The sequence below is a fragment of the Eleutherodactylus coqui genome, chromosome 6 (assembly GCF_035609145.1).
Source record: "Eleutherodactylus coqui strain aEleCoq1 chromosome 6, aEleCoq1.hap1, whole genome shotgun sequence".
NCBI lineage: Eukaryota > Metazoa > Chordata > Amphibia > Anura > Eleutherodactylidae > Eleutherodactylus > Eleutherodactylus coqui.
In genome coordinates, this window is record NC_089842.1 from 222,282,827 (window position 1) to 222,310,136 (window position 27,310).

At 48.0% G+C, this 27,310-nt stretch overlaps 1 protein-coding gene across 1 annotated transcript in view; it reads right to left on the reverse strand.

Moving 5' to 3' along the window:
- Window positions 1-224: 224 nt before the first annotated feature.
- HCN3 (hyperpolarization activated cyclic nucleotide gated potassium channel 3) overlaps window positions 225-27,310 on the reverse strand; it is a 38,082-nt gene continuing 10,996 nt past the window's right edge. The window contains exons 2-8 of the mRNA XM_066608918.1: window positions 20,610-21,039; window positions 20,333-20,494; window positions 9,497-9,715; window positions 9,274-9,420; window positions 8,963-9,203; window positions 3,991-4,155; window positions 225-1,788 (exon numbers count right to left, since the gene is read on the reverse strand). Of these exons, the coding sequence (XP_066465015.1) occupies window positions 719-1,788; window positions 3,991-4,155; window positions 8,963-9,203; window positions 9,274-9,420; window positions 9,497-9,715; window positions 20,333-20,494; window positions 20,610-21,039 (2,434 nt within the window). The 3' untranslated portion in view covers window positions 225-718. The remainder of the gene's footprint in view (window positions 1,789-3,990; window positions 4,156-8,962; window positions 9,204-9,273; window positions 9,421-9,496; window positions 9,716-20,332; window positions 20,495-20,609; window positions 21,040-27,310) is intronic.

Consider the following 27,310-nt stretch of genomic DNA (forward strand, 5'->3'; position numbering starts at 1 on the left):
AATGTCAATAGATTGAATGACTATCAGCGGTTCAACTGCCTAATTCGGAGCGGTCTGCCGTCTGGCAATGTACATAAGGATGCTGCTGGTAACCTGTCCACCTATTTCCTCGTCACACAAGAGTTTTTTTTCTGGCCTAGCATCACTTACCTGCCCGATGTCAAGGAATTATTCTACAAGGGAAGAAATAATGGAAGTTGGTGGAGACGACCATTCGTATTGTGTAATAGATTTATTATTGTTGCTCAGTGCAGCTCCATCCGTAAGACAAGTTCACCAGTCTAATGGTGGATTGCTATCCAGCACGTTCTCCGAGAACCTCTGCCCTGCCCCCAATACATGTCTATATGCCTCACACGGGGACTGCACCAGCCTCACATAGTCCTCCCACAAACCCGGAGGAGATAAGGGTCTGCACGCCTCCTCCACCAAGCTCCTCATTCCTTCATGATAAAGCTATGTTGTGTGTAAGGCATAAGCAACCCCACTAATGACGTCTGTCCCCCATAATGGCTTGTGTCGGGGACTCTGGGGCCAAAGCTATCAGCACCCTGGGACAGGGCAAATGGCGGATATACATGGCGACCTGGTCCAGGGCTTGTATGGACCCTGTGTTCAGCATCATTCATGGCTGTTGTATGGACCGCAGACAGGATGTTACTTCATGTTGGACTCCTGCACAGTTTAGGCTTTCATGTTTGTTTTGGGGCTGAAGCCTTCACATATTAGATGGGAGTTTTGGTTTCGCACCATCCACATCAGGACTGAAGGCTACAGATCCCTTCCGTGATGTCTGTCGAGCCGAAGCTGGTGACTGTGGAGCAACTGAAGATGCAGACAAGGAAGGCACCGGCTGAGCAGGAGAAGATGGCGGTGGAGATGGTTTGGGGAGCAGCACGGATACCGACGGGGAGGATTTATTGCTCAGCGCTCCTGGTGAGATTGATGAAGATGACGCACTGTCCTGCTGCTGAGACACCTTGTTGGGTAGCGAGGGCTGAGAAGCTGAAAGGAGTCGGAGGTCCTGTGACAGTCTCCCAATGGGAAGTCCTTGTATGCTCCTGTGTTTGACAAGTTGCTGCGGGGAGCTGGCTGCTTGCTGCATTAGTAGAGAGATATGGGAACCAGTTGCTCTGGACAGACTATAGTGCAGAGTCCTCCCACAAAGTGGCCCCACAATCGTATGAGAGCTCGCAGGTCCAGCCGATTGCTGCAGAACAGAAGTAGATGCAGACGTTCCACGAGATCGGGACAGTTGCACTTGTGAGGCCATAAGTGGTTTTGCAAGAACAGGAGAGTCCATTCTCTGAATTTGGCACAAGCGAGCAGGAGGCACCGCAACACTTGGCTTCAGGACACCACATGGAGAAGAAGGAGAAATGCCAACTGGTGTCTGCAAGTGAGACTGTGCCCCAGAAGAAGAACTCACAGAGGAGGGTTGAGAGCCCCCAATATTGGGGTGGGACCTTCTTGCCTGACGGCTGGCATATGCAGTCTCGGGTAAAGCGGATGGTGGTAGGAAGACGTGAGTCTGAAGGTTCTGCTGATGTGTGAGTGCGATGGCCACGTTGGTCGTGGCTGCTGCAGTCTGTAAAGGGGCATGAACCAAGGGCTCCCAGATGAGAGTCCTATTGTGCGCAGAGTCCCTCATGGTCCCCAGGGACTGCAGGTCCTGGATGTTATGGGCCGTGTCTTGATCATGCTTCACAATCTGCTGGATGATGTCATTATTCACTGATCCGCTGCTGTTCTCCGCACGTTTACGTAGTAAGATGGAGTTCTTCTTACCTGAGGGGAAGATGGACACAAGGAAAGGAAGATGATGCTAGGGCTAGATGGGAATGAGCTAGGGAAAGGTGCAAGACAAAGAGCATCAGGGACTGAAAATGGGGCAGCCTAGGACAGAGGAAACCAACACGCAGGCTGTGGGAGCTGACGGATAAAGCAGCTGTATGATCCAGATCTACGAGGCTACAGGTTGGGGAAAGGGGCGACATAAGAGTCACAAGGAGATTAATACAATTATTTCCCAGAAGATGGGTGTAAGTATTGACGTGGAGTGTGAGGACTGGTGACGAGTTACCAAGGACTGACGTGGAGAGTAAGGATTGGTGATAATTGACCAAGGACTAACATGGAGAAGGAAGACTAGTAATGAGTTATCAAGGATTGACATGGAGAATAAGAATTGATGACAAGTTACTGAGGACTGACATGGAGAGGGAGGACTGGTGACGAGTGACCAAGAACTGATGTGGAGAGTAAGAACTGGGGACGAGTGATCAAGAACTGACATGGAGAGAGAGGACTGGTGATGAATGACCAAGTACTGATGTGGAGAGTAAGGACTGGTGACGAGTGACCGAGGACTAACATGAAGAGGGAAGACTAGTGACAAGTGACCGAGGATTGACATGGAGAGTAAAAACTGGTGACCGAGGACTGATGTGGATAGTTAGGACTGGTGATGATTGTCCAAGGACTAACATGGAAAAGGAAGAATAGTGACGAGTTACTGAGGATTGACATGGAGAATAAGAACTGGTGACAAGTGACCAAGGGCTGACATGTAGAGGGAAGAATGGTGATGAGTGACCAAGAACTGATGTGGAGAGTAAGAACTGGGGACGAGTGACCAAGAACTGATGTAGAGAGTCAGGACTGGTGACATGTGACTGAGGACTGACATGGTGAGGGAGGACTGGTGACGAGTGACCAAGAACTGACGTGGAGATTCAGGACTGGTGACGAATGACCGAGGACTGACGTGGAGAGCAAGAACTGGTGACGAGTGTCCGAGGACTGACGTGGAGAGTCAGGACTGGTAACAAGTGACTGAGGACTGACGTGGAGAGTAAGAAATGGTGATGAGTGACCGAGGACTGACGTGGAGAGTAAGGACTGGTGACGAGTGACCGAGGACTGACATGGAGAGTAAGGACTGGTGACGAGTGACCAAGGACTGACATGGAGCTTAAGAACTGGGGATGAGTGAACGAGGACTGACGTGGAGAGTAAGAACTGGTGACGATTGACCGAGGACTGGCGTGCAGAGTAAGTACTGGTGACGATTGATCGAAGACTGATGTGGAGAGGGAGGATCGGTGACCGAGGATTGATGTGGAAAATAAGGTCTGGTGATGAATTACTGAGGACTGAAATGGAGAGTAAGGACAGGTGACGAGTGACCAAGGACTAACATAGAGAGGGAAGACTAGTGACGAGTGACCGAGGACTTACGTGGAGAGTTAGGGCTGGTGACGAGTGACCGAGGGCTGAGGTGGAGAATAAGAATGGGTGACGAGTGACCAAGCACTAAAGTGGAGAGTTTGGACTGGTGACAATTGATCGAAGACTGATGTGGAGAGGGAGGATCAGAGAGGATTGATGTGGAGAGTCAGGACTGATGACTAATGACCGAGGACTAATGTGGAGAGTGAGGACTGGTGACAAGTGACCGAAGAATGACGTGGAGAGTAAAGACTGGTGATGAGTTACTGAGGACTGATGTGGGATGATGACTGGTGATGAGTGAGTGAGGACTGATGTGGGATGAGGACTGGTGAGGGGTGTGGATTGATGAGTAGTGCATTCTCATGACAAATGAGGTATGATGAGTGAGGACCAATAAGAAGAGATATAGGACTGATAAGCAAGGAGGATTGATGAGTTATCAGTAGGGATAAGAACTGCGGGGGAGCGTTGAGGATGATAGACACGTTTATTCATCTGTTTACCCCATTTTTATTGTTCTGTTGTTTTACTCCATATTTATCAGGAAAAAAGCACTAAATTTAGGCACAAATCTCTGCAGGATCTTGCAGCTGGTACAGGGACCGCCAGACAGGCATGCGCTTCCACATGCATCACATTTCTTAAGAGACGCAGTTCTTAACACCCCCTATATAAATTCACGCCACGGTCCCAGTGAAGTGCTGCAAGGAGATAACAGAACGGAGACCACCCTCCACTCGTCCTCTCTGTACCCACCTATCCTGTCCAGCCGGTCCATCGCGACCGTCTCAAACGCTCGGCGCATCATCGGATACTCCTCCAGGACTTCATTGAAGTTGTCCACAGACAGGGAGTAGAGGCGGCAGTAAGTGTCGGCACGTACACTGGCCGTCCGGCGTCCACGAGTCAGCAGGCAGATCTCTGCAAGGCAAAGCAGCAATGTATGAACAGAGGCAGGAGAGGCGATGGACAGCGGGAGGTGCGGCTGCTACAGGGCTCGAATAGGCTAGATCACACACCATACTGAACGATCGCCATATAACAGAAGCCACAACTCTGCAGGATCTATCGCACGATGGATCCCGTTAACTTCTAATGGTAGCTGTCATGGCTGCCATCAGTTTCATGTGAAGCACAGCACTGCACATGGCACTATTCCGTTTGTCAAATCTGCGGATGAAGGCTCCATGTCTGGCCTCTGACAGCAGTGCAAAAAGAACCTTCCAGACACATTTTTAGGTCTTCTCTTCATCCAATTCTACACTGGAAACTTAGCGTTCTTTATGGAAAGTCCTCAGACCCTCTCGCTTTGTTACATTTTTTTATGTTGTGTCCTTGTGTCCCCATCATTCGGCACCCAGTCCCCCATAATGACAAGGTGACATCAGAACGGGAGAAATCTTCGCACATTTTTTTTAAATGAAAACCTCCCGTTCTCCAGTTACATATTATTCACACCCTGTACTCACACCCCGTACTCACACCCTGTACTCACACCCTGTACTCAGCACTTAGGTGAAGCCCCGTTGGCAGTGATTCCAGCCATCAGGATGATGATCTGGAGGAGGGAATTGATGGGAAACTGATGAAATTTGCCAACGACACAAAGCTAGGAGGGATAGCTAACACTAGGGAAAAGAGGGAGAGTATTCAAAAAGACCTAGAAAAGTTTAAACAGTCGACGGCGACTTACAGTATGGTATTTAACAAGGAGAAATACAAAGTCCTACATCTGGGCAGCAAAAATGAAAAAAGCACATACAGAAGGGGAGGAATTGGGCTTAGAAGCACATGTGGAAAATACTAGGGTATACTAATAGATCATAGACTGAACATGAGCCAACAATGTGATGCAGCAGCCAAAGAGGCAAACACAATTCTGGGATGTATTAAGAGAAGCATAGAGTCTAGAACACGTGAGGTAATTATCCCCCTCTACTCTTCCTTAGTCAGACCTCATCTAGAATACTGTCCCCATTTCTGGGCACCCCACTTTAAAAAGGACATAGACAAACTGGAGCAAGTTCAGAGAAGAGTTACCAAGATGGTGAGCGGTCTGCAAATCATGTCCTGTGAGGAACGGTTAAATTATCTGGGAATGTTTAGCTTGCAAAAAGGAAGGCTGAGAGGAGATTTAATAGCTGTCTACAAATATCTGAAGGGCTGTCACAGTGCAGAGGGATCAGCCCTATTCTCATTTGCAGAAGGAAAGACTAGAAGCAATGGGATGAAACTGAAAGGGAGGAGACACTGATTAGATATTAGAAAAAACTTTCTGACAGTGAGGGTGATCAATGAGTGGAACACGTTACCACAGGAGGTGGTGAGTTCTGCTTCAATGGAAGTGTTCAAACAAAGGCTGGACAAATATCTGTCTGGGATGATTTAGTAAATACTGCACTGAGCAGGGGGTTGGATCAGATGACCCTGGAAGTCGCTTTCAACTATACCATTCCATGATTCTATGAAGGTTTGCACCCCTGGATTTGGGGATTTTCTGCCCTCTGTCAGGTTGGATGGGGTCCGTCTGTGGACAGCCATTGTCAGGTCTCCTCAGAGATATCACACTGCGTTCAGGGCTCTGGCCGGGCCACTCAAATACATTCACAGAGTTGTCCCCACTCCTGTGTTATCTTGGCTGGGGTCTTAGGGTTGTGGTCTTGGTGGTAGGGGATTCTTCTGCCCAGTCTGAGGTCCTTTGCACTCTGGTTTTTATTATCTCTGTACTTTGCTCCATTGAGCTTTCCATCCTCCCTGACCGGTCTCTTCTCTCCCAGCATGATGCTCAACCTTCAGGCTTCACTGTAGGGATGGTATTGCTCAGGTGATGAGTGGTGTCTGGTTTCCCTCTACCTGAACTGACTTCCCCTTCCCCAGCATGATGCTCCACCACCAGGCTTCACTGTAGGAATGGTATTAGGCAGGTGATGAGCGGCACCTGGTTTCCATTCACCCTGACCGGTTTTCCCTTTCCAGCATGATGCTCCACTGCCAGGCTTCACTGTAGGGATGGTATTGAACCGGTAATGAGTGGCAACTAGTTTCCATCCACCCTCACTGATCCCCCCCTCCCCAGCATGATGCTCAACCACCAGGCTTCAATGTAGGAATGGTATTGGGCAGATGATAAGCGGCGCCTAGTTTCCCTCTATCCTGACCAGTCTCCCCTCCCCCATCATGATGCTCCACCACCAGGCTTCACTGCAAGGATGGTATTGGGCAGATGATAAGCGGCACCTGGTTTCCATCCACCCTGACTACTCTCTCCTTCCCAGCATGATTCTCTACCAACAGGCTTCACTGTAAGGATAGTATTAGGCAGATGATAAGCGGCACCTAGTTTCCATCCACCCTGATCAGTCTCCCCCAGCATGATGCTCCACCTTCAGGCTTCACTGTAAGGGATAGTATTTGGCCGGTGATGAGTGGTGCCTGGCTACCCTCTACCCTGACTTGTCTCCCCTTCCCCAGCATTATGCTCCACCACCAGGTGTCACTGTAGGGATGGTATTGGGTTGGTGATGTGTGGCGCCTGTTTCCATCTACCCTGACTGGTCTACCTATCCCCAGCATGATGCTTCACCAACAGGCTTCACTGTAAAGATGGTTTGGGGCAAATGATAAGCGGCACCTGCTTTCGAGCCACCCTGACCAGTCTCCCCTCCCCAGCATGATTCTCCTCCACCAGGTTTCACTGTAAGGATGGTATTGGGCAGATGATAAGCGGCACCTGGTTTCCATCCACCCTGACCGGTTTCCCCTCCCCAGCATGATTCTTCACCACCAGGCTTCACTGTAGGGATGGTATTGGGCAGATAATAAGTGGCCCTTGTTTCCATCCACCCTGACCGGTCTTCCCATCCCCAGCATGATGCTCCACCACCACGCTTCACTGTAAAGATAATTTTGGGCAGATGATAAGCGGCACCTGGTTTCCAGCCACCCTGACCAGTCCCCCCTCCCAAGCATGATTCTCCACCACTAGGGTTCCCTCTTGGAATGCTATTGGGCAGAGGATAAGCAGCGCCTGGTTTCCATCCACCCTGACTGGTCTCCTTTCCCCCCAGCATGATGCTCCACCACCAGGCTTCACTGTAGGAATGGTATTAGGCAGGTGATGAGCGGCGCCTGGTTACCCTCTACCCTGACCAGTCTCCCCTCCCCCAGCATGATGCTCTACCACCAGATGTCACTGTAGGGATGGTATTGGGCAGGTGATGAGCGGCGCCTGTTTCCATCCACCCTGACTGGTCTTCCCACCACCAGCAAGATGCTCCACCACCAGGCTTCCCTGTAAGGATTGTATTGGACAGATGATAAGCAGCGCCTGGTTCCCATCCACCCTGACTCGTCTCCCCTCCCCAGCATAATGCTCCACTACCAGCCTTCACTACAGCGATGGTATTACGCAGGTGATGAGCGGCACCTGGTTTCCATCCATCCTGACCAGTCTCTCCTCCCCCCAACATGATGCTCCACTACCAGGCTTAACTGTAACGATGGTATTGGGCAAATGATAATCGGCACTTGGTTTCCATCCACCCTGACCGGTCTCCCCTTCCCCAGCATGATGCTCCACCACCAGGCTTTACTGTAAGGATGTTATTGGGCGGATGGTAAGCAGCCCCTTCCTTTCCTATACCCTGACGGGTCTCCCTTCCCCCAGCCTGATGCTCCACCACCAGGCTTCACTGTAGGGATGGTATTGGGTGGATGATAAGGGGCGCCTGGTTTCCATCCACCCTGATCGGTCTCCCCTCCCACAGCATGATGCTCCACCACCAGGCTTCACTGTAGGGATGGTATTGAGCAGGTGATGAGCGGCGCCTGGTTTCCTTCAGGCAGAATACTTAGATGTCATAGAGCCGCATCTTGGTGTCATCAGAGCAGATAATCTTGTTTCTCGCAGTCTGAGGGTCCTTTATGGTCTTTTTGGTAACTCCGGGGGGGCTTTCATGTGTCCTTCTGAGAAGGCTTCTTTCTGGCCGTTCTGCCATAAAGTCCAGATTGGTGGAGGCTGCAGTGATGGTTGACATTCTGGAAGTTTTTCCCATCTGCACACAGGGTCTTTGAAGCTCATAAATGTTTATGCAGCTTCCCCAGATTTGAGCCTCCACTCAATCTTGTCTCTGGGCTCTACAGGCAGTTCTTTCCTTCTCATGGCTTGGTTTTGACTCTGATATGCATTGTGAGCGGTGAGACTTTATATAGATGGGGGATGGGGGGGTCTTATGTCCAATCAGCCGAATTTACCGCAGGTGACTCCAATCAAGATGTAGAAACATCTTGGAGATGGTCAAGAGAAATGTGAGGACCCCAGAGCTACAAGTGTCATACCAAAGGGTGTGAATACTTAGGTCACTGCAAAATGGAAGTTTTTGATTTTTTTTTTAATGTACAAAAATTTCTGCCATTCTGTTGTTACTTTGTCATTATGGGGTACTGAGTGCAAAATAATGGGGAAACAACATAACATGTAATAAAGTGAGAGGGCGTGAAGACTTTCTCGACCCCTGTCTATAAGAAGAATGAAGGGATTACGAGGCAATGAAACTCTCCCTAACAATGCCCCATTACATGCCATTTAGGGTCGATGCAAAGGTAAGTGATACCCCAAAATCTTCATTACGTTAGTAGCTCCTTCAGCAGATAACACGCGTGTTCAAAGGACCTCCAAGACTTGTGCGGATACTGATTGCAAGCCCGCGGCTTCTGACAAGAGACTCACCTCCAAAGTAAGATCCATCAGAGAGCTTGGTCTCCTTGCTGCCACGGGTCAGTATGCTGACCACTCCGTGCTGGATGAAATACATCTTCTTCCCCACTGTGCCCTCTCGGATGATGTAATCAGCAGGCTGGAAGACCTCAAAGCGAAGCTTGGTCAGCATGGCAGTCACAAAATTGGGGTCAGCGTTGGCGAAGAGGGGCATATTGGCCACAAGGTTCCGGCAGTTAAAGTTCACAATCTCCTTAAAAAGTGAAGAAGAACATGAAATAACACAAAGGATACTGCGGTGGGGGTAGTAGTGATGCACTTACTTCTCGGAGGGGTTCACTGAGCTCTCCAAGGATGTTCTCCTCATCGAACATTTTGCCCTGGTAGCGATGCTCATAATACTCATGGATTCTCTGCCGTGTGTCGGGGGGCAGCTTGTGGAAGGACATATACTGCTCCACCTGCTTATACTGTGGGACACAGAAAATATGGATGACATGCTGCTGACTCTCACGGCCGCACCGCAAAAATGTCAGAAGCTCTTACCTTCTCCTGGTACTGACGGCGAGAAGAGTCCAGGGACTGGATGAGGGCCGTGGCGTGGCCAATAAACATGGCATAACATGTAGCCCCCACAATCATACTGAGCATCGTCAGCCACACATCGGTCATCCCTTCTGGCGCCTGCTGACCATACCCAATGCACAGCATATGACTCATGGCCTTGAAGATGGCGTGAGAGTATTGCTTGCCCCAAGACTCATTCTGTTGAAGAAGAGATGTGAAGTAAATGATGGGATCGGACAATGGCTAGGTCAGGACCTCTGTAGGTGCATTGTGAGAGTCAGGCATCCCAGGTGACCATCATACAGTAAACACCAGCACTGACCAGACTTCTACTGGTGGCAGATGCTGAACATGCTGAAGACTCATGTGAGCCGAGATACATGCACCAGCATGCCGTTACCAAGAGCTCACCAGTCATCAGCTGATCCATGGACTGCAGAAGTAGGAAGGGGCAGGAGGAAACACCTTGAACAATGACTGAAAAGAGTCGGGATGAGGGACAGGAGGAGTAATGGAGGCTAGGAGGAAGGCTGAGAGACGGTAGGGCTAAAGAAGGGACAAGAAGCAGGATGAGAGACAGGAGGCAGCATGGCCACCAGGAAGAACTAGTGGAGTCAAGATTGACAGGGAGATGACGCCCCCTGAACGTGATTGGCTAAAAGAGCTGGCTGTGCTACAGGTGCTGGAAGCCCAGTAAACTGATGCTGCAGCTGAAATCCAGGGAGGCCTACACCTCCCTTCCTTCCTAAGGTACGCATTGGAGCAGGTAAAACCCCCTCCCTGCCGGCCGGCCAGAAGAAGGCACCCCGCTGCAATCCAGGGAGGGCTGCACCTCCGTTCCTTCCCGACCCCGCAGGAGGCGTGCATTGCCGCAGGTGAAACCCCCTCCCTCTGCTGGCAAGCCAGAATAACGCACCCCACCCTGTGTTACAGCGCAGAGCAGGGTGCCCTTGAGGGAGGCCACAGGGCCGTGAAGCGGCTTTGCCGGCGGCGCCGCTAAAGGCGCTATCCCCCCTCCCTTTTCTTACCCCTGGTTGGCATCAACCAGTACACAGCTCCGACCCGTCCACCCGCAGCAGCACTACAGCAGGGAGGCAGCAGTGGAGGGCAAGACTTTATGACATGCGCCCCCCGCACACCGCATTAGGAGAGCGGGCAGCCAACAGCAGCTGGTGAGTGACCGTTATAGCCACCGGGCCACAGACAGCAGAAGGAGGAGGACAGATGAGAGGCTGGAGGACAGCCGCTTAGCTGCTGTAACAGCGCTGCAGGTCAGCACTGGCTAACAGACACCGAGCCCTCCTCACTGACTTACTACGGCGCTTCCCCATGCAGTTTACCTCCTTCCAGGACCTTCGCCTCTTGAGCCAATCGGGAGCTAGGGGTGTGACAGGGGCGTTCCTCCTGTCAAACTCTTAGCTTCCGGTGGCGTCAAGATACAATAATACCGGCAGCATGAAGGATGGTTCAAATAAAACCAATAAATGTTTTGTGAAACAAATAATGGGGGACAGGAGGAGTAATAAGACAGGAGGGGGATGATTGACAGGAGGAGAGATGAGGGATAGGAGTAAAGAGGGACAGGAGGAGTTATGGAGGCTAGGGGGGCTGAGAGATGGAGGAGTAATGAGGGAATAGGGGGAGCAAAGACTTAGAGCAGGCCGGCTGAAGGATAGGAAGGGTAATGAAGGATAGGAGGAGGGATGAGAGATGGGAGGAGGACCGAGGGGCAGAAGGAGGGATGAGAGACAGGTGAGGAATGACTGAAAGGAAGAGGAATAAGGGAGAGGAGGTGGGATGAGGGACGGCAGGAGTAATAATGGGCCAGGATAGATGAGGGATAGGTTGAGTAATGACATACAGGAGGAAGGATGAGGGATAGAAGTAATGAGGGATGGGAGGAGAGATGAGGGATAGGCGAAAGGAAAAGGATGAGGGATAGGAGGAGGGATGAGGGATAGCAGGAAGGATGAAGGACAGGAGGAGGGATGAGGGATAGGAGGAAGGATGAGGGACGAGGGATAAAAGGAAGGATGAGGGACAGGAGGAGTACTGACTGATAGTATGCAGAATGAGGAGGAGGTATAAGGGATAGAAGTAATGAGGGGAGGAGGAGGGATAAGGGATAAGAGGAGCAATGGCAGAGCACGTGAGCTAATGGGAAAGGTAATGGAGGATAGGAGGAGGGATGAGTGGCAGGAGGTGAGATGGCGGACAGGATTGATATTGACTGATATTAGGCAGGATGACGAATAGAAGAAGGGATGGGAGGAGGACTGAGAGACATGATGAAGGATGGGGGGCAGGAGGTGTAATGATGAGACAGTAGATAGGATAAGGAGCAGGAGAAGTAATGACTGAAAGGAAGTGCAATAAGGGACAGGAGGGGGGATCAGGGACAGTAGGAGTAATGATAGGATAGAAGGAGGGATAGGTCAAGTAATGATGAATAGGAGAACTAATGAGGAGGAATAAGACAGGAGGTGGGATGAGGGACAGCAGGAGTAAAGACGGGACAGAAGGATGGATGAGGGGGTATTAGCGTATCTTGACGCCACCAATCCAGATTGACAGGGGGGTCATGCCCCCTGGAGCTGATTGGCTGCACAGCGTCTTGGGCACTAGGTGCTGGAAGGCCACTAAAGAAAGAAAAGAAAAGGGATACATCGGCCGCCGGAGGTCCAGCCACAGCTGCATGTAGTTTCCCCCACGGCGCCCCAGAGCCCGTAATTCCCCTATCAGTGCACACTTTTTGCGGCACATGGGCAGGACGGAGGCGAGGCGCCAGCCGGCATGGAGCTCACAGGCGTCGGGCGCAACAGAGCTGTGACCCACCGGCCGGCACGGAAGTGACAGTCGGCGCCCAAAACACAGCTCACAGCCGCCGCCCAATACAGACACCGCCGGTGGAAAGGACGGAGCGGTCAGGACGGCAGGGGGATGGGAGAAATCGCAAAAAAACCCGCTTTCCCTGTGACCAACCTGAAGTGATCAGGCCGGCAGCTGTCAGTGGTGAAGCACGAGCCAGACATCTCACAGTCCCTGCGGCAGAGCGCTGGGTACGGAGCTGACAGTCGCGGCAGTGGCCAAAATGTCAGTGGGGGAGCTGAGGCCACTGAACTGACAGGCCCGCCGGCAGAGATTAACGTATTAGTGTGTGCCCGTTTGCACCATGGCCACCTGCATTTAATGTTACCACTGCTTTTTAGTGCCCTTCCAGGACCTAGTTTTCCAGCCTGCTGTGCAGCCAATCTTGACTCCACCCGGAGTTCCTGGTGGCGTCAAGATACACTAATACTACCGGATGAGGGATAGGAGGTAGAATAAGGGACAGGAAGAGTAATGACTGAAAGGAAGTGGAATAAGGGACAGAAGGAGGGATGAGGGATAGGTTTAGTAATGATGGATAGGAGAAGCAAAAAGGGACAGGAGGTGGGATGAGGGACAGCAGGACTAATGACGCGACAGAATGAGGGGTAGGTTGAGTAATGACAGATAGGAGAAGTAATGAGGGACAGGAGGAGGAATAAGGGATAGGAGGAGCAATGACTGAAAGGAGACGAGATGAGGGACGGGAAGAGTGATGGAGGATAGGAGGGGGAATGAAAGACAGGAGGCAGGATGAGGGACGGGATATGTGATTGAAGGAGGGATATGTAATCGGATGAGGTGTAATAAGAGGGAAAACATGCAATATTCTTGGAGGTCTTAATTTTTCAGAACTGATGTATTGAACACATTTCCCCTTCCTATGTTACATGCATTAGCATGCATTGCTGTCCGAAACATACATGTAACATGCTATCTTTATCAGCTGCCTCGCAATACAATGCATACAGCTATAGCATAAGCATGCTCCTACACATATTATAGCAGCTGGGTAGTCTGGTGCGTGCAGTTGGCATGCTCGGGCACACAATACACTTGCAAGCAGAGAAGAGATCTCCATACCTACATGACATGTAATGGGAAAAAACCTCAGGGCAGCTGAAAAACGCATCCATTAATTGTCTGCAGGTACATGGTGTGTGCAGCAGACAGATATCATGTGTACTTAATGTGTTCTGTGTCATTAATCGGGGTATGAGGTGCTTCGGATCTGATCCTATATACTAAAGCTGGCACTAGTATGGCATTATGGTGAGTGGAAGCAGCTCAGGAACACAAGGCATCCTATAGACTGATAGAAGGGGGTGACACAATATCAGTGGCTCAGGATCTGCTTATGACTAATAAGCCTAGGCGGTAGTGTAATAATGAGAAGGATATGTCCTCACCGCAGATGACGGCTCTGACAAAATGAAGATCTCATCAGCACTGTTATTTTAAGAACCAGCAACACTATCAAGAGTGAATTTGGATGTTCCCTACAAAATGCACCATGCAAACCTCTGACCACAGCTATATGACTGACAATCCTCCAAGGACTCGTAGAGCACACTCAGTCCCGCCCCCAAGGAGCACCGGAGCTACAAAACCCTCAAAAATACTGGAAGCACTTGAGGAATTGTGATGATAGTGACTGAAGTACCCTCCGTGCCAGTAATACTAAGACTGGCATCAGACAGGAGCCCAGGAATCTGTGCTTTCTATATTCATATGGGGGTGAGAGGAAGATATACCTGGACAGAACAGATTATAGAGGGAATGGAAGGTGGATACCCTAGGACATACCTGGCTAGAAGGGATTATAGAGGTGGTGAAAGGAGCATTCCCCAGAATATATCTGAATAGCGGGGATTATATGGGGATGGGAGAAGGATGTCGCAGGATATACCTGGATAGAGAGGATTGTATAGGGAATGGAAGGATGATACCCCAGGATATACCTGGATAGAGAGGATTATATGGGGAATGAGAGGAGCATACGCCAGAATATACACGGATAGAGAGGATTATATAGGGAATGGAAGAAGGATATGCCTGGATAGAGAGGATTATATAGACTGGAAGGAAGATACTCTAGGACATACCTGGATGAAGGTGATTATACAGCAGAAGGGAGGAGCATTCCCCGGGATATACCTGGATAGAGGGGAGTATATGGGGATGGGAGGAGGATGTCCTTGGATAAAAAGGAATATAAAGGGGTTGAGAGGAGCATACCCTGGATAAAGAGGAATATATAGGGGGTTGAAGCAGGATATCCCGGGATATACCTGGATAGAGGAGATTATAGGAGGATGGGAGTAGGATGTCCCAGGACATACCTAAATACCGGGGATTTTATGGGGATGGAAGGAGGATATACCTGGATAAAGTGGAAGCTACAGGGGTTGGGAGGAGCATACCCGGCATATACCCGGATAAAGAGGATTATAGAGGGATGGGAGTAGGATGTCCCAGGGCATGCCTGTATAGAGGGGATTATATAGTGTATGGAAGGAGGATACCCTAGGACATACTTGGTTAAAGGGGGTTATACAGGGATGGAGAGAGCATTTCCCTAGAATTTACCTGGGTAGGAAGGTTATACGGGAATGAGAATAGGATGTTCCAGGATATATCTGGACAAAGAAATAAATGCAGGGACTGAGAGGAGCATACCCTGCGATATACCTGAATAGAGGGGATTATAAGGGAATGAGAAGAGGGTACCCTGGGATACACCTGAATAGAAGCGATTATATGGGATATACCTGGATGGAGGGGATTATTTGGGGATAGAAATAGGATGTCCCGGGATATACCTGGAAAGAGAGGAATATTCAGGGGATGGAAGCAGCATACCTCAGTATATACTTAGATAAAGGGGATTATTGATGGGATGGAAGGAGGATACACTAGGATATACCTGGATAAAGGGAATTAAACAGGGGATGGGAGGAGCATTCCCCAGAATATACCTGAATTGAGGTGATTATATGGAGATGGGAGGAGGCTGTCCCTGGATATACCTGGCTAAAGAGGAATTTAGAAGGGAGAAAGGTTGGGAGGAGCATACCTTGGGATATACCTGGATGCAGATGAATATATAAGGGATGGAAGGAGGATACCCTGGGAAACACCTGGATAGAGAGGATTAACATACGTGGACTAAGAGGGTTATGCAGGGGATGGGAGGAGCATTCCTTAGGATATACTTGGATAGAGGGTTATACGGGAATTGTCCCAGGATAAACCTGGATAGAAAGGAATATACAGGGGTTAGGAGGAGCATACCTTGGGATATGCCTGAATAAAAGGGATTATATAGCAGTTGGGAGGAACAGTCCCAAGGATATACCTGGATAGACGGCATTAAACGAGATGGGAGTAGGATTTCACAAGATATACCTGGAAAGAGAGGAATATACAGGGATTGGGATGAACATTCCCCAGGATATACCTGGCTAGAGGGTTTATACAGGTATGGGAGTAGGATGTCCCAGTAGAGACCTGGAAAGAAAGGAAAATACTTAGATTGAGGGGATGGAAGGAGGATACCCTAGGCACACCTGAATAAAGGGGATTATACAGCGGATGGGCAGAGCATTCCCTGGGATATACCTGGATAGAGGGGATTAAATGGGGTGGGAGTATGATGTCCCAGGATATACCTGGAAAGAAAGGAATATACGGGAGATGGGAGGAGCATACCCTTAGATATACCTGGATAGAGGGGATTATATGGATATGGGAGGAAGTCATCCTAGGATATACCTGCATAAAGAGGAATATACAGTGGTTTGGAGGAGCATGGAGGGGTTTGGAGAAAAATGGAGTAATTAACCAGAACCAGCATGTGTTTGTAACAAACAAGTCATGCCAGACGAATCTAATTTCCTTCTATGACAGAATCACCAACTAGGTTGATCAGGGAAATGCAGTGGATATAGTATATTGTGACTTTAGTAAAGCATTTGACAAAGTATCTCATACATACATATCGAAAAAATGACCAAATATGGGATTGACAAGGCAACTGTTAGGTGGATTCACAACTGGCTGAGTGATCATACTCAAAGAGTGGTCATAAATGGCTGCACATCCAAATGTCCGAGGCCCAGTGTTGGTCAATATTTTTATAAATGATCTGGAGGAGGTAATTGATAGGAAACTGATCAAATTTGCCGACGACAGAAAGCTAGGAGGGATAGCTAACACTAGGGAAGAGAGAGAGAGTATTCAAAAAAATCTAGAAAAGCTCGAACAGTAGGAGGCGACTAACAGAATGATATTTAACAAGGAGAAATGCAAAGTCCTACATCTGGGCAAGAAAAATGAAAAAAGCACATACAGAATGGGAGGAATTGGGCTGAGCAGCATATGTGAAAAAGACTTGGGTATACTAATAGATCATAGACTGAACATGAGTCAACAATGTGATGCAGCAGCCAAAAAGGCAAACACAATTCTGGGATGTATTAAGAGAAGCATAGAGTCTAGATCACATGAGATAATTATCCCTCTCTACTCTTCCTTAGTCAAACCTCACCTGGAATACTGTGTCCAGTTCTGGGCACCCCATTTTTAAAAAGACAGACAAACTGGAGCAAGTTTAGAGAAGAGTTACCAAGATGGTGAGCGGTCTGTGAATCATGTCCTATGAGGAATGGTTAAAGGATCTGGGAATGTTTAGCTTGCAAAAAAGAAGGCTGAGAGGAGACTTAATATCTCTCTACAAATATCTGAAGGACTGTCACAGTGCAGAGGGATCAGCACTATTCTTATCTGCACAAGGAAAGACTAGAAGCAATGGGATGAAACTGAAAGGGAGGAGACACAAATTAGATATTAGAAAAAACTTTCTGACTGTGAGGGTGATCAATGTGTGGAACAGGTGGCCACAGGAGGTGGTGAGTTCTTCAATGGAAGTGTTCAAACAAAGGCTGGACAAATATCTGTCTGGGATGATTTAGTGAATCCTGCATTGAGCAGGGGGTTGGACCAGATGACCCTGGAGGTCCCTTCTAACTCTACCATTCTATGATTCTATGCATACCCCAGGATATACCAAATAGAGAGGCAAATATAGGGGATCGAAGGAGAATACCCTGAGACATACCTGGATACAGGGGATTACAGGGGGATGCCAGTAGGATGTCCCAGGACATATCTTGATACAAGGGTTTTTTATAGTGGATGGAAGGAGGATACTCTAGGACATACATGGATTAAGGAGATTATATAGAGGGGAGGAGCATTCCCCAGGATATACCTGGATAGAGGGTTTATACGAGGATGGGGATAGGATGTCCAAGGATATACCTGGAAAGTGAGGAATATACAGGCTATGCGAGGAGCATGTCCTTGGATATACTTGGAAAAAGGGGGTTTATACGGGGATGGGATTTCTCAATATATACTTGTATGTAGAGGATTATATAGGGAATGGTAGGAACATACCCTGGAACATACCTGAATAGAGGGGATTATAAAGGGATGGTAGGAGGATGTCCCAGGATATACCTGGATAGAGGGGATTATATGGGGATAGGAGGAGGATGTACCTGGATAAAGAGCGATATACAGGAGTTGGGAATAGCATACACTGGGATATACCTGGATAGAGGGGATTATATAGAGGATACTCTGGGACATAACTGGATAGAGAGGATTGTACAGGGGATGGAAGGAGGATACCCCAGGATATACCTGGATAGAGTGGATGATATAGGGGCTGTAAGGAGCTAACCCCGGGATATACCTGGATAGAGGGAATTATATAGGGCATAGAATGAGGATACTCTAGAATATATCTAGATAGAGAGGAATATGCAGGGGCGGAGTAATAAGCAGGGTTTGGAGGAGCATGATTTGGGATATACCTGGATAGACAGTGTTACCATACGGCGGTTGCTGGTCCTCCCGGGGAGGCAGTGTGCTGGGTCCCGCGGTCGGGCCATGTCCCCCAGCTTGTCCGGCTGCCGGGGGCGCCGTGCATGCGCGCACCAGTGAATGCAGCTGCCATGCACGAGCTCCCTTTTGTTGTGTTCTATTGAGATTTTGCTGTCTCCCTCTCTCTGCCCCTGGGCGCAGGCTTTGGTTTAAAGGTTGGGCAGAGGCTTGCAATCACTGGCAGTTATTGGTTTCCCTCAGTGTGCTAGCTAGTCTGCCTCTGTTGGTCTCCTGCTTCTGTCATCTAGTCTGCTATACTTTGCTATTATCTGCCATGTTTTTCCATCTGCCTCAGTTCTGCTTAGTATTGTTCGTGTTGGTTATTTACATCTGCCTTTTCTGTCGGTATTCTACCTTTTCCATCCAGGTACGCCAGCGTCCCTTTTTCAGTCCCTAGTGAGAGTAGGGACTGCCACCCAGTTGTCCCCCTGGGGTTAGCCAGGAGTGGAGGCAAGTAGGCAGGGACAGGGGTTGTGGGTGAGATCTAGGGCACCCAGGCTGGCGTATCAAGGGTAGTATACCGTAACAGACAGGATTATATAAGGGATGAATGGAGGATTGATTCCCTGGGATTTACCTGGTGAGAGAGGATTATATAGTAAATGGGAGGAGCATACCTTGAGTTATACATGGATAAAGGGGTTGGAATGAGGATACCCTGAGATATACCTCTATAGAGGTAATTATATGGGGATGGTAGGAGAATGTCCCAAAATATACCTGGATAGAAAGAATTATCCGGGGATGGAAGGAGGATGTAGCAAGATATACCTGGAGAGAGGGGATAATATAAAGGATGGAAGGAGAATACCCCGGGATATACCTGGATATAGGGGGTAATATAAAGAATGGAAGGGGAGTACCTTGGGATATACCTGGATAGAGTGGATTATACAGGAATAGGAGTAGGATGTCCCAGGATATACCTGGATAAAGAGACATATACAGGGGTTGAGAGGAACATACCCTGGAATATACCTGGATAGAGGGGATTATATAGTGGATGGAAGGAGGATACCCTAGGATATACTTGGAAAAAGGGGGAGAACATTCCCCAGGATATACCTGGAAAGAGGGGATTATACGGGGATGGGAGGACGATTTCTCAATATCTGAAAGGAGGATTCCCTGGGATTTACCTGGTGAGAGAGGATTATATAGTGAATGGGAGGAGCATACCCTGAGATATACATGGATAGAGGGGATGGAATGAGGATACCCTGAGATATACCTTTATAGAGGAGATTATATGGAGATAGGAGGAGAATGTCCAAAATATACCTAGATAGAGTGAATTATCCAGGGGATGGATTGAGGATGTCCCAATATATAGCTGGATAGAGTGGGTAATATAAAGGATGGAAATAGAGTGCCCTGGGATATAGCTAGATAGAGGGGATTATACAGGAATTGGAGTAGGATTTTCCAGGATATACCTGGATAAAGAGAAATATACAGGGGTTGGGAGGAGCATACCCTGGGATATACCCAGAAAGAGGGGATTATACAGTAGTGGAGGAAGAATACCCTGGCATATACTTGGATAGAGGGGATTATATAAGAGATGGAATGATGATATAGAAGGGATTAAATGGGGATGGGCGTAGGATGTCCACCTGGATAGAGGAGATTATATGGGGATGGGAGGCGCACACCCCGAGATGTACCTGGCTAGATGGGATTATAGAGTGTTGGAAGTCATTAGCATTTTGTGTTCTATTTAGGCTTCCTTGGTTCTGGTGGAAGTCAGAGATGGGTCAGAGACTGTTGAGAACATTGTGTGTTGAAATAGCTGGGAACGCACTGAGGTATGGATGGCGAGAGGTGGGCGCTTACCCAAGTATAGGCTTACAAGAAGAGAGAGACAAGTCCAATCCATTGCTGTTTTTGGCTGACTCATATTTCTCCTCTCTTGTTTGGGGGAGGGGGGGGCACATTAACTGTTAATATGACAGTGTGTAGCTGGTAATTAGGAGGAACAGATGCATCACTCACCACCATCTTGTTAATGCTGACCCAGCAGTCTTCAGGGAATTCCTGCAGCATCGGCACCAGGAACTGGAGGCAGCCGTCCCAGTGACACAGAAGCAACATCATCCCGATGAGATTGAAGATCCGTACCACCGCACTGGCCAGGTCATAGGTCATGTGGAAGATCTGACCGAGAACGGAGAGAGGCGCCGTTCAGAATACAATGATGACTATTAGGAACTAAAATCCTAACAGTACCTACACCCTCAGGCACAATAAGGTATAGGGGACACGTCCTCACCTCCTCCCATTGATGGATATAACGGATGAGCCGAGAGAGTCTCAGAAGTCGCAAAAGGCTGAGAATTTTGGTAAATCGGACGATTCGCAGAGCCCGGGCCGTCTTGTATACTTCTGTGTCAACGTTTGTCTCCAAGTCCACAATGAGGAAGATATAGTCCACAGGAATGGAGGAAATGAAGTCAACCAGAAACCAGCTCTTCAGATACTTCATCTTAATAGTGTGAGGATCCAGAATAATCTCCGTGTTGTCCTCAACCACAATCCCTGTGCGGAAATTCAGGATCAGGTCGGCCAAGAAGAGAGTGTCCGACAGGACGTTGAAGACAATCCAGGGGGGGGTGTTCTGATCCTTGAAGAATGTGATTCCCACAGGGAGGATAATCAAGTTAGCCACCATAAGGAGGAGCATGATTAGATCCCAGTAAAACCTGGAGGATGGGGAGGTGAAAGGTGGAAGCGGGAACGACAGCGGAGACGTCGGCAAGAATAACGTGAATTAAGAGGACACACAGACGTGTTATGGAGGGGGGACAACGGAAAACATAGAGGAGGTTAACACAAGACCACATAGAAGGAGCCAGTAAGAGAGGAGACGACCTCGTGATCAGTGCAGATTTATGGTAAAAACAGAAGGACACAGAGGATGGGGGAAGAAGAACACAAGACATGTTAGTTCACAAGCTCAAGGCAAAGACATCCAGACTGCAAGTGATGAGCCAATCGCACACATTGGGGATTCAACAGGCAAATGTTCTGTTACCAAGTCGCATTTGTAATTGGAAATTTACTTATTGACGGAACGCTGGCAAATAAAATGTACAGTATTTCACTCACCCGTATCCACGTCATAAACCTATAGCGCCTGTGAAGATAATAAACTCTATAATATGTCTCATTACAGGACAATGCGACAGATTTAAAACTCAAATTGAGCCAGAATTGGGGCGCACCTGCCATATGTCACATTTATTAAGTGGTTTAGACACTTTTTGTGCCTAGGTAAACAAGTGGGCGTGGCTTAAAGGGGAAGAGGTGTGGCTTAGCAGACATGGTTGTGGCCTATAACGCACCAGATAGTAGCAACATTTTGGTAAATTAGTCTAAAGAAAGCCAAACAGGAGGTTGGTAAAAGTCAGATAAAAGAGCCTAAAGATGTGTCATTGTTATTATTCAGTGGGAGACACTGATACTTTTTTTTGCTTTTATGACAGTAATAATAAACCTGTCCCAGTGTCTCCACCATCAGACATAACTGGATATTACAGAACTACTCAGAATCCCTGGCTACACAGAGACTGAAGGGGGCTTGCCTACACAATGTATACAGACCAATTTATAGTATTCGAGCAGATACTCTCACACCAGTGATTAACTGCTGAGCCTACTCATGTATGATACATTGTGTGTGAAAAAGCCGGTGGTGGGTGCTCCTGGATCGGCTCACGATGGACACGGCCCCTGGGAGGTATGCAAGGGATGTCGGGAACAGATCTCACTTCAGACGGAGGGAAGAGTCTATAGTCAACTATAGACCCAGGCCAACCTTCATGGGGACATCTGTGGGGAATGTCTACCCCGTGGCAATGGACTTAGGCTATTATGAGCTCTTCCTTCTCTTAAATGACTCACCAGGACACTCTCCATTGCAACTGTTCAACAATGTTCCTAAAATCAAACTCACTTTCTCTGGAAAGTCCCGGGAAACTAACACTTGTAACGTTTCAGAACAAAATACTCGTCAGTCGAATATTGGCCACTGGAAGTGGCGATATCAACTCTTTTTATCAAGTTGGACCAGTCTTTAATGCAGTTTATGGTCTCTTTGTTTACCTCATTTGCTGAGGGAGAGGAGCAAGAACTGCTGGCAACAGTCTGTAGGAGATTGCATCGTAAACGCTGTAAGCTTCCTAATCTGATGCATTCAGTCTCTCGATAACCAGTAGGCACTGCATTTATCAGAAGCTACTGGTCTCTCATAGAGCAACCGGTATCGCCAAACCATTAACGTGCTCCCCGTACGAGAACCATTAACTGCAACCAACCTCTCCTGGGTTGTAGCTCTCTCTGCCTCCAAGATGGTGAGCGTCTCCTTCCGGCCCGCACCAGCAGCCTGACTCCTCCCCCTTAAAGTGCCTAACAAATAATCAAAAAACTGTAAACCACATGCAAAACATTGCTGAACAGGAGGGTAAGGGGGATAACATTAAGCTTGTGAGAGAGGAATAGATGGGGGTCCTAACTCATCTCTCATGTAGGTTGGAGGCTGAGAGATTAGGACCCTCTGGTGCTGCTGCAGGGTCTATGGGATGGGGTTAAGGGTGAATCTGCAGACTGGCTATCACCTCTATGCAGGGGTAGATGACTGCTGACTACAAGAACATGTGTATCCCACCTAAGACACCTCAGGACCCTCTGCTAGGACGGGGCACAGACTTGTGCACTGGGGCTGCCACGCTTCTGAGTGCAGAAGAACATGGCAGACCCTTCTGGTGCAGAGCTCAGGAAACTGCTGAGAAGTACCTGGTTCAGGTGACAGTTTTACAAGAGGACATTTGTATATGACACAGCTTGTCCGTATCAAAGAGATCTTGGATTATTTATCATCTGCAATCACAATGCAGTTAGGGGTCAATGTGAATTCCACTGGCCAAGAACAGAGATCACTGCCATAGCGGGCTTAAGGCATCATCCTCCAGGACCTGCAGATGTGTCTGGATCATTGCAGAGATTTTCCAATGTGAGACACTTGGCACTTCTAATAGTTGTCTGCGCTGATAGAGAAGATACAACAGCAGATACAAGCGGCATTTCCTGGCATTTACAGACCAAGAAGTAGTCCATTAAATCTGGGACTACAACCAACTGGAAGAGGAAACAATGAGTGCACACCACCACCCATTACATACTGTATAACCAAAGCTATGTACCGCCAGATATTTTACTCCTCTCATATATAACTGCTGCTCTAGGGAACAATGACACCTTCTTGGCACCTCTGGGTCAGCCAGGACGACTGTCAGGAATGGCGGCTTTACACAAATCCGATTATGTTAATGAAGACGTGGAGAAGATTATCTGTCAGTGTCAGGGTGACACAACCACTTTCCATCCCTGAAGACCCGATTACACGCCCACACAATGACATTGATGGGGCTGATTAAGACACGGCTGGTCGCTTTGATAGACTTAGGTTGTCTGAGCTTTCACTTGTCTGCTCAGTGGTGAAGCAATGGGTGATGCAAATCTCATATCTGGGAGGATCAGAAACCCTTACAGCAGAAAACAGCAGAGCTAATATGCCATGACATCACCAGAGGGGCAGAGTGATGTCATAGTGAAGGGTGGAGCGTTCATATTAATCATTTGCTCCCTGGGTCTCATTAACCTCATGCAATGTTTGTAGCTGGCACTACCTGGGTCTAAAACATTAGGGTTTGTGCAGAATTATATAAACATAGCTACCTTCTTCCACTAACTGCCACACCTGTCCATGGGTTTAAAGTGGTATTGCAGCTCAGAGATAAGGCAGAGACAATGGTGGAGAGGACAGGTAGTGCAGGGCAGTCATACTGTAAAGAGACGAGGCAGAGAAGGTAATCAGTCTATGGCTCCTCATCCAGATCACTGGTGCTCGAGCTGCAGCCATATTTTTCTAACCTGACGGGGAGGGCGGTGATGATGATGGTATTTACCTCATCGATCACTTTGCCGTTCCAAGTAAATGTCTTATCGTCTGGAGGTCAGAGAATGATGGAGTTACATTACAAAGAAGAACAGGCAAGAAAAAGCTGCAACAACCTCTACACACCGAGGAGCACAACAAGGCCATAGAGCTAGTGCCAGGTCCAACGGGTCGAGCTCCAGGCATGAAGGTGTAGGCTAGACTGCCCTACAAGTTCTATACCAGTCCCATGACTGGATTACTGACAACAGCCGTGCACATAGAGGCATTCATCATGTCTGATCCTTTCTGCTGGAGGGTCAGATCCAAGCTTGGTGGAGGCTCCTGGTCCCCTTCCTATCATGTACAACAACCGCCCATCTGTCCCTCAATGTCTGCTGCTGGGAATTAGGGACGCTGCATGTTGGGTTTTAATACACCTTATCATTTGTTCCCCCAGAGGTAAGCAGAGCCGGAGGGAACAGCAGCTGCTTCTACACGTCTCTCAATGGCAGCAAACATGGAGGATGGACCAGTTATCCCTATCACGCCTCATAGCCAAAGCTGAGTTCCACGTCATGCGTCTGGGAGGTCCTTGGACGACTGTCCCTTATTCCTCTGTAATATGATCACGCAGGAACTAAAACACTAGCAGAAGGGACAGCAAAGTTTGGCAGCAGCTTATCTCTAGAACTGGAGCAATGGTGACTCACTGCAGAGCATCGCAGACAGCAATCTGGATACCATGCAAGTGAACGCAGACTGCAGTCCCAACCTTGTGTATCTTAGCTCCCTGATAGTCCTGACCTATAATTTCTGGCACTGAGTGGATGCATTGTATATACACTCATTGTTAGTAAAATCCCTCCCCTAGAAGCAGTGTGTATATATATATATATATATATATATATATATATATATATATATATATATTGTCAGTAACATCCATGCCCTAGAGGGAGTATATAAATATATATATATAGAGAGAGAGAGACACTCATTGTCAGTGGCATCCCTCCTCTAGAAAGAGTACATATATACACTCATTGTTAGTAGCATCACTCTGCTACTATATATATATATAGAGAGAGAGAGAGCGAGAGAGAGAGACTCATTGTCAGCGACATCCCTCCCCTAGAAGGAGTATATATATATATATATATATATATATATATATATATATATATACACACTCAATGTCAGTAACATCCCTCCTCTAGAAGGAGTATATTAATATATACACTCATTATCAGTAACATCCCTCCCCTAGAAGGAATCATAGAATCGTAGAAGGGGACGGGGAGTGCAGGGCAGGTTAGAATCAGAATAGTAGAGTTGGAAGGGACCTCCAGGGTCATCGGGTCCAACCCCCCTGCTCACTGTAGGATTCACTAAATCATCCCAGACAGATATTTGTCTAGCCTTTGTTTGAACACTTCCATTGAAGGAGAACTCACCACCTCCCGTGGTAACCTGTTCCACTCATTGATCCCCCTCACTGTCTAATATCTAATCAGTGTCTCCTCCCTTTCAGTTTCATCCCATTGCTTCTAGTCTTTCCTTGTGCAAATGTGAATAGGGCTGATCCCTCTGCACTGTGACACCTTCAGATATTTGTAGACAGCTATTAAGTCTCTTCTCAGCCTTCTTTTTTGCAAGCTAAACATTCCCAGAGTGTTTAAATATACACTCATTGTCAGTAGCATCCCTACCCTAGGATGAGTATTTTAACCCATTAAGGACCGGGTGCAGTAAATATACGACGCCTGGTCCTGGGCTTAAATCCCCACCGATAGTAAAATTACGGCGGCGTTTTAAGCCTCCTGCTCTGCAATCAATAAGAGGCAGGATGGGTTATCAGCTGTAAGTAATGAATACTGTGTACTAGAAAGTGAAAGTGGAAGGGTTTCTTCCGCTGCAGGAGTTGGGGGGTCATGTGACCGCCGGGGTTCCCAGCTACAGCAGAGCTGGAGGGTCATACTAGACTCTGGCCAGCTCTGCCAGTGACTACTGTCACTGCAGGGGCTATTTTCCCTTGTAACTGGGACTCCTATGGATGCCCCAGTTATAGTGGGAAAGTGTCAAATAAAAATAATTTAAAAAGTGAATGTTCCCAGAGGTCTTACATGACATCATGGGGAACATAGAGGGTAAAAAACATAATTACATACATGAGTAAATAAAAATTACATAATACAACAACAATAGATACATAAGGCCGCCTGCAGACGGCCGGGTTGGATCCGGCTGTGAGAATTCTCGCAGCCGTCCCGCGCCCCTGCAGGGACCAGAGAATACTCACCTGCTTCCGCTTCTCCGGCTGTTTGATGTTCCAACTGCCGGGCAGCCGGTGCATGCGCAGACCAGAGCCGCCGGCCGGGGAGTAAGATTTAGAGCATGCCGCAATTTGTTTGCCGCGCAAGATTTCGCGCGGACAAATCGCGTCCGTCTGCCTAGGATTGCGTTTGCTAACGCAATCCTATGGCAGCTTCCACGTGCGGAAATTCTGCGGGAAATCCCACCGCGGAATTTTCGCCCGTGTGCAGGAGCCCTAAGAAAGAAAATAACCCAAAGCCGACGCCAACCAAAACCGGCGCCATATGCGCCCTGTAAACCAAAACCATACATACTATATTTCAAAACGTCCAAAACAAATAGAGGAACCCGTTCCCGTACTTTATTTAGCATAAATAAAGCAGTAAATAAAAAAAAAATAACTATAAATGTTAAAAAAATACATTTTTTTAGCATTTTCCCCCCAATATAACTAAAAAACAGAAAAAAAAGTCAGTGAGAAAGATATTTTTTAAAATCGCCCTATATGTCACGGGGAAAAAAAAACAGCAAAAATAATTTTGGTAGCTAAAGAAAAAAAAATACAGCAGTAAAACCGCCACATGGGTAAAATCCCTAAAAAGTGTCTGGTCCTTAAGGGGTTAATATATACGCTTATTGTCAGTAACATCCCTCTCCCTAGAAGGATATATATATATATATATATATATATATATATACACTCATTGTCAGTAACATGCTTC